Source organism: Pseudophryne corroboree, assembly GCF_028390025.1.
Source record: "Pseudophryne corroboree isolate aPseCor3 chromosome 3 unlocalized genomic scaffold, aPseCor3.hap2 SUPER_3_unloc_52, whole genome shotgun sequence".
In the NCBI taxonomy this organism is placed as follows: domain Eukaryota; kingdom Metazoa; phylum Chordata; class Amphibia; order Anura; family Myobatrachidae; genus Pseudophryne; species Pseudophryne corroboree.
In genome coordinates, this window is record NW_026967544.1 from 323,670 (window position 1) to 336,338 (window position 12,669).

The 12,669-nt window shown below is 44.6% G+C and overlaps 1 protein-coding gene across 1 annotated transcript; it reads right to left on the bottom strand.

Annotated features, from left to right (window-relative positions):
• Positions 1-475: 475 nt before the first annotated feature.
• LOC134984416 (zinc finger protein 862-like) lies at positions 476-3,426 on the bottom strand. Its single transcript, XM_063950001.1, has 3 exons — positions 3,268-3,426; positions 3,075-3,181; positions 476-2,983 (listed from the first exon to the last, which is right to left on the bottom strand). Exons 2-3 carry the CDS (start codon positions 3,174-3,176, stop codon positions 536-538), a joined length of 2,550 nt encoding a protein of 849 aa, XP_063806071.1. The 5' UTR covers positions 3,177-3,181; positions 3,268-3,426; the 3' UTR covers positions 476-535.
• Between the last annotated feature and the right edge of the window lie 9,243 nt (positions 3,427-12,669).

Here is a 12,669-nt window from a genome sequence, read left to right on the forward strand (position 1 = left end):
CTCTACCTTTTTGAACTGGAAAGTTGGGCTCCAAGTAGCTTGGGTGGCTCAGGTGCAGAGTCCTCGGTTGTCATCTGAAATGTTGAGTGCAGATTTGGTAACTGAAGAAGAGCAATCGCCACAGCTGTCCAACTATTTATGCAGGCTCAGGCGGATGCCGTCTTGTCACTGGCTGTAAATATCCTCTTAGGCGCTGTGCTGAAGCTGAAACAGAACCATACAACATAAACTGACTGCATGTTATCAGAGTCCATTTGTACTGCATTCCTAGTTCTTCAAAGCACAGCTTATTCCTTGGAGTAGAATTGTAAGACCACCATAGATTTTTAGTCTCGTACAATTCTTCCCCACAAAAATAAGGGCTTGTGCTTTGAAGAACTAAAGAACACAGCAGAAAAGGGACTCTGATAACAGGATTATGGACATACTAGGGCCACTCCACCACCTCTAAGTAGGAATACTCTCCCTCCTCCCACATTTACTTGGTACTCACCTTTTTGAACTGGAAAGTTGGGCTCCAAGTAGCTTGGGTGGGTCAGTTTATGTGCGTTGTCCTTGGTTGTTGCTCACAATCTACAGTACAGGTGTTTCTGATTGTAGAGTGTGGTCGGTGGCCAGCTGTGTGTGGTCTACAAGAAAATATTCTTCTTTGCTGTTTCATCCAGTGCTTTACCGCCTCTCTGTAGTTTACCTTGCCATTTAGCTTAATGGCTAATATGCTGTTGACATTTTCCACCTTGAGACGGTTTCTGTGATCTGTTAAGATTAATTTAACTTGCGAAAAAGTTCTTTCAACTTCAGCAGTTGAGAGTGGTAGAACACAGCCAACTGAAACAAGTTTCTGAATTAGAGGAAATGCTACGCCAATTGTGTCTTCAGATTTTTCTAAAGTCTTGTACACGTTGACCATGGACAATCTTTCATTATCAGAATTTTCTTCTTCCGTTTGTAAGAATACAGATTTAAAGTCTTCCCATTCTGATAACAGAAGATCTTCGTCCAGTTGATAAAAATCAGCAAGCTGTGCCATTTCGGCCACACCATAAAATCCCACACCTTTGTCTGCATTAAGATGCCTCATATCTAAGACACTTAGATGATCAAGTATAGCTATATTATGCATCCTCTCTGAAATGTTTTGGACCAATAGATCTAGAAAACACCTTGCATCTTCTTCAAACTTACAATTTTCTGCTGCTATAGGAGCCTGAATTCCTATTTTTCTTGCAGCATTTTCCAGGTTCCTGCAAAACTGACCCCCAGGCTTACGCTTTAAATTTTTCAAAGCACCAAGCGTAATGGAAACATTGCTGTGTATTGTAGACAAGTCAATATCTCTTCTTTCAAAGATTAAAACTAATTTGGAAAGCAGGCTCAGTACATCACAAAGAAAGTGAATTAATTGAAAAAAATGAAAATTTTTCAGATGTTTGAGAAGTCCTTCAGCAGTTGGCCCACTCACACCACTTGTAGTCCTTGACTGTCCAGTTACAACAGCATTTTCCAAATCGACAATGATCGAATGATAATTAATTCTTATTGAATTAATAGCATTTTCATGTGATAGCCATCTTGTGTGGCTAGCCTTTTTTATTTTTGTTCCCTTACATTTAGTAAATACTCTTTGTATTTCTTCCAAAGTTTTGCTCCTCACAGAGCTGTATTTATAGTATTTGTAAATACTTGTTAATACTTCATCCATTTTCAGGAAAGGATTCAAAGATTCAAATGTATTTTTTGTTGCAAGAGCTAAACGATGATTGTGACAATGTATTGAAATAATCTTATTATTTTTGGCCTTTAGTTTGGCTGCTACTCCATCACGGTGACCAACCATTGAACTGGCGCCGTCACTTCCAAAGCCTACTAATTTCTCAAACCCTCCACAGTCTTCTATAGTCTGTGAAAGAGCATTGAAAATAGTTTCTGATTTTCCATCTGGAATTTCTGTATCATTAATAAAGGACACACTGACTTCTCCATCTTTTATATATTTTGCAGCAGTTGCCAAGTGTTTTCTGTTGCTGACATCAGTAGTTTCATCTGACATAACTGAAAATGATGGACTCTTCTGTAAAGACAAGATAACTTTCTCTCTTTGAACACTGGCCATCGAATTAACAAATTCGTTGATTGTTTGGTAGCTTGTATATGAGGCATTTTTAGATTTGTTCAGAGGGGCTAAAACTGGAGACTTTAATTCTTCTATACAGAAAACAACAAATGGTTTAAAAACAGTTGTATGTGGTATATTATGCTGGATTAGAAAATCCAGGCACTTCATAGCACATTCCACAGCTTTGAATTCCTCTGACTCTGGTCTATTTTTTCTGTTCTGTGAAGCCTCAGCATTACAACCGATTATTTCAGTTTGCATTGCTGCCTTGTGCATCTCGGAAACAGAATGCTCCTTAATTTTATCGCGCCTTACTGTGCTCATCCCACTATTCATCCATGGAGATTTGTTGTATTTTGTGTCGTTCAACAGATGTTTTAAACACAGCTTGCAGAGTAGAGATTCTCTTTCACCATTTTTTTTACAACTAAGCCACGGAAACTCTCTTTTCCATTTTATTTGGAAACCAACTTTATGTTTTGACTTTTTTTTTGGAGAAGCACTAACCCCAATGTCATTTATTATATCTGTATCTTCATTAGAAGAGCACCTTTCTTCAGATAGGTCATCATCCAAAATAATAGGGGGTGAGGTGTCACACTCTAAATTCTGAGAACAGTTGGCAAGAGAGATGGAGGATTGAGAATGCACATCTATGGTGTTTTCATTAACAATGACATTACATGACGTCGATACCGAGTCATCTACATTGCTGCAATTTGTGTTAACTGTGGCCAGTGAATTATCTTGGGAAGTGCATTGATTATCTGTGGGTACAGGATCAGAGGTGCTGGGTACAGGATCAGAGGTGCTGGGTACAGGATCAGAGGTGCTGGGTACAGGATCTAACTCTGCTGCATTTATTTTCTGTAATTAATAAAAATCGTAATCTAAATTCAAATATTTGTTACACTTTCTTACAGGGGTTTAAAATGGGTGTATGTAAATGTTTTCCTACCTTCTTTTTTCCTGAAAACATTTGATTGATTTTCAAACATTTTTTGCCTATTTCCTTGTTTTTTCTTTCATGTTCTTTCACTTTCCTTTTAAGAGTAGGCATGTTTTCTAAAAATAAAAAAAAATAAAAACACTTAACACACTCAAGCTCCCTAGAATGAGAGCCACTGTACTCTCCGTACCAGCAAACTCACCTGAGACAAGTTGAGGTCTCCTGTCATTCAAGCCAAGAGGATCAAAGAAGGATCAATATGCTTATTTGGAGCCTGTGGTGTGGAGTGATGCACAGTTGGTTCAATGGTTGGTCAACGTGATGGAGTACATAGAGACGAGGATGAGGATGAGCCAGCTTTCTGTGGAAGAACAAAACACTTTAACACACTCAAGCTCCCTCGGATGAGAGCCGCACTGTTTACTCTCAGTACCAGCATACTCACCTGAGGCAAATTGAGGACTCCGGGGATGCCGAGAGGATCAAAGAAGGAGCCAGAATATGCCACTTTGGAGCCTGTGGTGTGGAGTGATGCGCCAGTTGATGCAGTGGATTGCTTAACGTGATGGAGTACACAGAGATGAGGATGAGGATGAGCCAGCTTTCTGTGGAAGAACAAAACACATTAACACACTCAAGCTCCCTCGGATGAGAGCCGCACTGTTTACTCTCAGTACCAGCATACTCACCTGAGGCAAATTGAGGACTCCGGGGATGCCGAGAGGATCAAAGAAGGAGCCAGAATATGCCACTTTGGAGCCTGTGGTGTGGAGTGATGCGCCAGTTGATGCAGTGGATTGCTTAACGTGATGGAGTACACAGAGACGAGGACGAGGATGAGGATGAGCCAGCTTTCTGTGGAAGAACAAAACACTTTAACACACTCAAGCTCCCTCGGATGAGAGCCGCACTGTTTACTCTCAGTACCAGCATACTCACCTGAGGCAAATTGAGGACTCCGGTGAAGCCGAGAGGATCAAAGAAGGAGCCAGAATATGCCACTTTGGAGCCTGTGGTGTGGAGTGATGCGCCAGTTGATGCAGTGGATTGCTTAACGTGATGGAGTACACAGAGATGAGGATGAGGATGAGCCAGCTTTCTGTGGAAGAACAAAACACATTAACACACTCAAGCTCCCTCGGATGAGAGCCGCACTGTTTACTCTCAGTACCAGCATACTCACCTGAGGCAAATTGAGGACTCCGGTGAAGCCGAGAGGATCAAAGAAGGAGCCAGAATATGCCACTTTGGAGCCTGTGGTGTGGAGTGATGCGCCAGTTGATGCAATCGGATTGCTTAACGTGATGGAGTACACAGAGACGAGGATGAGGATGAGGATGAGCCAGCTTTCTGTGGAAGAACAAAACACTTTAACACACTCAAGCTCCCTCGGATGAGAGCCGCACTGTTTACTCTCAGTACCAGCATACTCACCTGAGGCAAATTGAGGACTCCGGGGATGCCTAGAGGATCAAAGAAGGAGCCAGAATATGCTGCTATGGAGCCTGTGGTGTGGAGTGATGCGCCAGTTGATGCAATCGGATTGCTTAACGTGATGGAGTACACAGAGACGAGGATGAGGATGAGGATGAGCCAGCTTTCTGTGGAAAAACAAAACACATTAACACACTCAAGCTCCCTCGGATGAGAGCCGCACTGTTTACTCTCAGTACCAGCATACTCACCTGAGGCAAATTGAGGACTCCGGTGAAGCCGAGAGGATCAAAGAAGGAGCCAGAATATGCCACTTTGGAGCCACAGTGGTGTGGAGTGATGCGCCAGTTGATGCAATCGGATTGCTTAACGTGATGGAGTACACAGAGATGAGGATGAGGATGAGCCAGCTTTCTGTGGAAGAACAAAACACATTAACACACTCAAGCTCCCTCGGATGAGAGCCGCACTGTTTACTCTCAGTACCAGCATACTCACCTGAGGCAAATTGAGGACTCCGGGGATGCCGAGAGGATCAAAGAAGGAGCCAGAATATGCCACTTTGGAGCCTGTGGTGTGGAGTGATGCGCCAGTTGATGCAGTGGATTGCTTAACGTGATGGAGTACACAGAGACGAGGACGAGGATGAGGATGAGCCAGCTTTCTGTGGAAGAACAAAACACTTTAACACACTCAAGCTCCCTCGGATGAGAGCTGCACTGTTTACTCTCAGTACCAGCATACTCACCTGAGGCAAATTGAGGACTCCGGTGAGCCGTGAGGATCAAAGAAGGAGCCAGAATATGCTGCTATGGAGCCTGTGGTGTGGAGTGATGCGCCAGTTGATGCAATCGGATTGCTTAACGTGATGGAGTACACAGAGACGAGGATGAGGATGAGGATGAGCCAGCTTTCTGTGGAAGAACAAAACACATTAACACACTCAAGCTCCCTCGGATGAGAGCTGCACTGTTTACTCTCAGTACCAGCATACTCACCTGAGGCAAATTGAGGACTCCGGTGAGCCGTGAGGATCAAAGAAGGAGCCAGAATATGCTGCTATGGAGCCTGTGGTGTGGAGTGCCAGGAGTCAGAGGTGCAGTGATGGATGTGACAGATAGTTGTGTCATGTGATTGAGTACATAGAGACGAGGATGAGGATGTGCCAGCTTTAGAAAAAAAAAAGAAAGTAATAAATGTGGACAGATTTTTCAATTAACTTATAGAATTTTAAGTGTTGCACCTTATGTCATGAGGATGCTGTATGATTTGGGGGCCCTTAATTATTATGGTCATCATTTATGATGACCATTCAATAATGGCCCCCAAGTCATAAAGTAAACTGGGGCAGATGTATTAAACTTGGAGAAGTGATTATAGTGCATTAGCCAGTCAGCTCCTGTCATGTAAAACCTGTAATGATTGGATGGTGCATTCATATTTAATGCACTATCACTACTCCAGGCTGTTCCTGATGGTTCTGAACATTCGGACAGGTTACTATTCCCACTTATAGTTCGCGTGGATAGATATTCATGAAAAATGTGAAAAAAATAAAAAATGTGAAAAGCACAGGAAGAATATACAAACTCCACACAATAGGACCAATAGTCCAACAGAGTGCAGTGGGACGGTCATGCAATGGTAGCTTTTTTAAAATATATATTTATTCTATTTTGTCCCCTAAATCTCTTCAACATACAACTTAATGAACTTATAAAATATAAAACCACTTGTGACAGTCTACTCACACCTTAAATGTGGCTGCACAGATTTGTTATATAAAAAGCAAGGTATTTCAGCTAATAAGAAGACTATATATATATATATAATGTTATTTGCATATTCCCTCACACCCCGGTCTGTATGTACCCTCCCCTCACACCCCGGTCTGTATGTACCCTTCCCTCACACCCCGGTCTGTATGTAACCCCCCCCCCCTCACACAAGGTCTATGTATCCCCCAGACCCTGGTCTTTGGGGGATACATAGACCTTGTGTGAGGGTGGGGGGGGTTACATACAGACCGGGGTGTGAGGGGAGGGTACATACAGACCGGGGTGTGAGGGGAGGGTACATACAGACCGGGGTGTGAGGGAATATGCAAATAACATTATATATATATAGTCTTCTTATTAGCTGAAATACCTTGCTTTTTATATAACAAATCTGTGCAGCCACATTTAAGGTGTGAGTAGACTGTCACAAGTGGTTTTTATATTTTATAAGTTCAAGTTGTATGTTGAAGAGATTTAGGGCTCAAAATAGAATAAATATATATTTGAAAAAGCTACCATTGCATGACCCACTGCACTCTGTTGGACTATTGGTCCTATTGTGTGGAGTTTGTATATTCTTCCTGTGCTTTTCAAATTTTTCAAGATTAACTATCCACGCGAACTATAAGTTATAGTTCGCGTGGATAGTTAATCTTGAAAAATGTGAAAAAAATAAAAAATGTGAAAAGCACAGGAAGAATATACAAACTCCACACAATAGGACCAATAGTCCAACAGAGTGCAGTGGGTCATGCAATGGTAGCTTTTTCAAATATATATTTATTCTATTTTGAGCCCTAAATCTCTTCAACATACAACTTGAACTTATAAAATATAAAAACCACTTGTGACAGTCTACTCACACCTTAAATGTGGCTGCACAGATTTGTTATATAAAAAGCAAGGTATTTCAGCTATATAAGAAGACTATATATATATATATATATATATATATATATATATATATATATATATATATAATGTATTCTTATTTGCATATTATGTACCCCCCTCACACCCCGGTCTGTATGTACCCTTCCCTCACACCCCGGTCTGTATGTACCCTCCCCTCACACCCCGGTCTGTATGTACCCTTCCCTCACACCCCGGTCTGTATGTAACCCCCCCCCTCACACAAGGTCTATGTATCCCCCAAAGACCAGGGTCTGGGGGATACATAGACCTTGTGTGAGGGGGGGGGGGGGGGGTTACATACAGACCGGGGTGTGAGGGAAGGGTACATGCAGACCGGGGTGTGAGGGGAGGATACATACAGACCGGGGTGTGAGGGAAGGGTACATACAGACCAGGGTGTGAGGGAACACTGGTACAAGGCACAACACTTATCCACAGCTATATATTGTACAAAGCATCTCTCTGAGATGGGAGTACCACTGTTTTATTCTGAAAGAACTGCACTATAAAACACAGATAGTATTGCACTGCAAGTTACCGTTACATTTCTGCTCTATTTCAGTTCGTCATTGTATGGGTTAGAGGGGGCTTCTCCACGTGAAACAAAGAATGATCTATGTACTACCGTACTGAGTACTTACATCACAGAGGGGGAGCGCTGATCACCCAGCCCCACTTGCGGAGCGGTATTAAAGATGGCGGCCGGGTGATCCTCCCTGGCGTCTCCTTTTAAACATTCATCCACACAGGTGGGCTGGGTTTGCCTCGGCGGGAGAGGCAAACCCAGCCCTCCTGTCTCACCAGACCCTGAGCAGACCTATAGAGGACGCTGACAGCTAATGACAGGGCGGGACAAGGCGGACGGGGAGGGGCGGGCCGCGGAGGTCTCCGTCTCGACACATGCACGGAGTCTCAGTGATAATAAAAATGCAGTGCAGTGTGCTTAGTGTGTTTGGCGGCGTGGCGGGGTCCAGCGGGCAGCAAAGTGCGGGGCGGGAGGGCGCAAACAAACGGGCAGGGCGGGATTCAGGGGTCTAAAAAAGGGGCAGGGCGCAGCGCCCTGTGAAAGACACCTAGAGTGAACACTATAGATAGCAACTCCCGAGTTCTGGCAATACCCGGGTGACCTGCCGACTTCTTGGCATGGAATTCCAGGAACACTCGCTGTCTTAACCTAGGAGGCACAAACAAAAGACCTACCGGAAGGTCTGGAGGAGCCTGCTCCTATGCTGTAAGGACTAATGATAAGAGGTCCTGGGCAATGCCCACTTTAATACATGATGGGGACACAATGGGCAATGGCTCCTCGTGGTCTCCTGGATTGGAGCAAAACTCTGCGAGAGCGCATCAGCCTTGATGTTTTTTGACCCAGGGCGATATGTTATCAAAAAATTAAAGCGAACAAAAAACAAAGCCCATCGTGCCTGCCTGGCATTGAGACGCTTCGCTGACTCTAAATATGCCAGATTCTTATGGTCGGTGAGAATTGAGACCACAAACTTAGCCCCCTCAAGCCAGTGTCTCCACTCCTCGAGTGCATCCTTAATAGCCAACAATTCCCGGTTACCCACGTCATAATTCATCTCGGCAGGCGAAAATTTACGGGAAAAGTAAGCACAGGGATGAAGGCAATTATCAGACACTCCCATCTGAGAAAGCACTGCCCCAATACCCATCTCAGAGGCATCTACCTCCACCACAAAAGGACGCTCTGGATCTGGGTGTCGCAGCACCTTGGCCGATACAAATGCCCTTTTGAGACGGGCAAAAGCCGCTTTAGCCTCACAAGACCAGTGAGCAACATCCGCCCCTTTCTTAGTGAGTGCCACCAAGGGCGCCACTATAGACGAAAATCCAGCGATAAATCGTCTATAAAAATTTGCAAAGCCCAGGAAACGCTGAAGCGCCTTCAAACTAGTGGGCTGCACCCAATCCAGGACTGCCTGTACCTTGGAACCCTCCATTTGGAAACCTTCTGGGGAGATAATATATCCTAGAAATGCGATTTGCTGAACTTCAAATTCGCACTTCTCCAGCTTCGCCCCAAGCCGGTGGTCTCTAAGTTTCTGGAGGACTAAGCGTACATGCTTCCGATGTTCCTCCAGGGAATGGGAGAAGATTAGGATGTCATCTAAGTATACAACTAAGAATCTATCCAAATATTCCCTGAGCACATCATTCATGAAATCCTGGAAGACTGCCGGGGCATTACAGAGCCCAAAAGGCATCACCAAATATTCATAATGCCCTGAGTGGGTATTAAAGGCAGTCTTCCATTCATCCCCCTCTCTTATTCGGATTAGATTGTACGCACCGCGTAGGTCAATCTTAGAAAAAATGGTGGCAGTACGAAGCTGGTCAAACAAGACCGAAATGAGAGGCAGTGGGTATGAGTTTTTAATCGTGATACGGTTCAATTCCCTGAAGTTGATGCAGGGTCGCAACGAACCGTCCTTTTTACCCACGAAGAAGAACCCCGACCCAACTGGAGACTGTGAAGGTCTGATAAATCCCTTAGCCAAGTTCTCCTGAATGTACTCTGCCATAGCCTGAGTCTCAGGACGTGACAGGGAGTACAACCTGCTCTTGGGAAGCTTAGCATTTGGCAACAAATCAATGGCACAGTCATAGGGGCGATGGGGAGGTAGTACCTCTGCAACTTTTTTGGAGAACACGTCCGCAAAATCTGCATAACACCCTGGCAATCCTGGCAAACTTAGCTGCGAGAGCCTGACTGGGAGGCTCAAGCAACTCCTGAAACAATCAGTACCCCAACTAAGAATCTCCCCAGAGACCCAGTCAAATTGAGGATTGTGGGCCCTTAACCAGGGTAACCCCAACACCAATGGGGCAAAAGTACAGACAGTCACATAAAAGGACAATTTTTCAGAGTGTGTGGCTCCAATAAACAAAGACATCTGGCTAGTGCAAGAGGTAATTTTACCTTGGGATAATGGTTCCCCGTTTAACCCACAAATCTCAATTTCCGATGCCAAGGGTACTAAGGGAACAGAGTGTTTCAGGGCGAATTGGCGGTCCATAAAAACTCCGTCGGCCCCACTGTCCACAAAGGCCTCAGTCTTGACAGTTTGACCGAGGATCTTCAAGGTCACCGGAATGATAAAAGTCTTCTTGGGAAATTCTGACTTCTGGCCTGACAGGATATTTCCCATCACCCTCAGGCCCTGAAGTTTTCCGGCTTTTCTGGGCATGATACTACCACATGACCTTTATTCCCACAGTACAAACACAACCCCTGCTGTCTCCTCCGCGTCTTCTCACGCGAGGAGAGGCGGGTAGCCCCAATCTGCATAGGCTCCTCAGAAAATTCCTCAGAGTCTGAGGTTCCCTTGGGAAAGAAAGAAACCTCAGTCTCCCTTTCAAGCCTACACTCTCTCAGCCGTCTATCCACCCGGATGGATAACTGCATGAGCTGATCCAAGCTATCAGGCAAGGGATATTGTACCAGTTGGTCCTTTATCTGGTTAGAAAGACCTCTTCGGTACTGGTGTCTCCGGGCTGGGTCATTCCACTGGGTATCATGAGCCAACCTCCGAAACTCCGTACAGTAAACCTCAACTGGCCTTCGCCCTTGCTTAAGGATCGAAATTTGAGCCTCGGCTGAGGCCGTCTTGTCAGGGTCATCATACAACATGCCCAGTGCCGTAAAAAAAGCATCAACACTTTTAAGCGACGGACAGTCAGGCTGCAACCCATATGCCCAGACCTGTGGGTCTCCTTGTAGCAAGGAAATCACTATGCCCACCCGCTGAATCTCCGACCCAGAAGACTGAGGCCTAAGCCGGAAGTATAGCTTGCAGCTCTCCTTGAAACAAAAGAACTGCGAGCGATCTCCAGAAAAACGATCCAGGAGTTTTACTTTCGGCTCCTTAACCCCTGAAGGTGCTGCTGCTGCTGCGGGAGCTCCGCCAGCGGCCTGGGAGGTGTGCATTTTAATGGACAAATCATTAAATTGTCGAGTCAGGACCTGCACCTGATCGACCACCTGTTGCAACGTATTTAGAGGGGTATGCTCCATATTCCCACAAAATTTCAACAGGAGTATTAGGCTGCTGAATATGTTATGCACACCAGTGCCTGCAGGAATGTACTGGTGTCAGAACTGTTATGCACTCCAGTGCCTGCAGGAATGTACTGGTGTTTGAACTGTTATGCACACCAGTGCCTGCAGGAATGTACTGGTGTCTGAACGGATAGGTATGCAAAACAAATGAACTCACAGACAGACTGGGACATATGACATTACGTACACAGAAGGTGATAGGGTAACAAAATACACACAAAGTGAACAGAGAAGCCCAGAGGCTAAGGAACTGGGTGTCTCCCTAGTATTAGTAATGCTCAGATGGGAAAAGCAAGATCTTGTGTTTTAATACGTAGAGAACCCGAAATGCTGTTGCTAAGGGCAACAGCAAAACCCTAAAGGGTTACCAAGTTCACAGAGTAGTAAAAGAACCCCAGCAAGCTAAACGACTGACTCCAGTCTTACTGCTAGGTCTGGATTGGCAGAGTGCAGTACCAAATCCCCAGGCCTATTTGCAGTAAGCAACAACAAATACAAAGCTACACAGTACTGGCTAACTTTCAGGAACTGACTAACCAACAAAGATTCAGCAGCATCTGCTTAACCTGAGAAGAGGCCTTATAAAGCAGTGCTGTCCACGCCCCACTCAGACCTCACAGACTGTAAGCACAAAATCCAGCACCGGATCCCCTGCCGTGCAAAGAGCCTGTAACCACTGCACAGCAAAAGACCCGAACCGGAGTATCAGCTGCGCTCAGGTTACTCCGCTAGCACTTGTCTCCCGGTTGCCATGACGACGTGGCAGCACAGGGCAGGAAACCCTAACAAGAATAAAGAAAAGAGAAGAAAGAAGAGAAAGAAGAACAGAGAAAATGAAAGATGGTAATGTAGCTAGCCAAGTTTTACGGGTAAAGATATGCGTGAGGTTGGCAATCCACGGTTACACAGATTTATTGGCAACAAAATGACCAAATTGTGACATAAATGAAATTCAAGAATCATATAAGAAACTGTGGGGTATATTTACTAAGGTCCCGATTTTGACCGAGATGGTGTTTTTTCTTCAAAGTGTCATCTCGGGAATATACTAAACTCAAATCACGGCAGTGATGAGGGCATTCGTATTTTTATTATGGCTGTGTAGTAAAAATACGAATGAATACACCATCGGTCAAATACGCCTGTTATTTGGTAGAACTCGGTAATTTACTAAAATTTGTATTTCACAAACACTGCCGGCAATAGCCAAACACTGCTGTGAAAAAATACCAATCTTAAAAAAAAAAGCAGTTTTAAAACAGACCTGCTTTTTTTTACCGTGTTCTGATAGTCATGCACGGATCCGTGATATCCATGCATGGTTATCAGTGGGAATGGGTGGGAAATGATGGAAAATTAGAAAACAAAAATGCGTGGGGTCCCCACTCCTAAG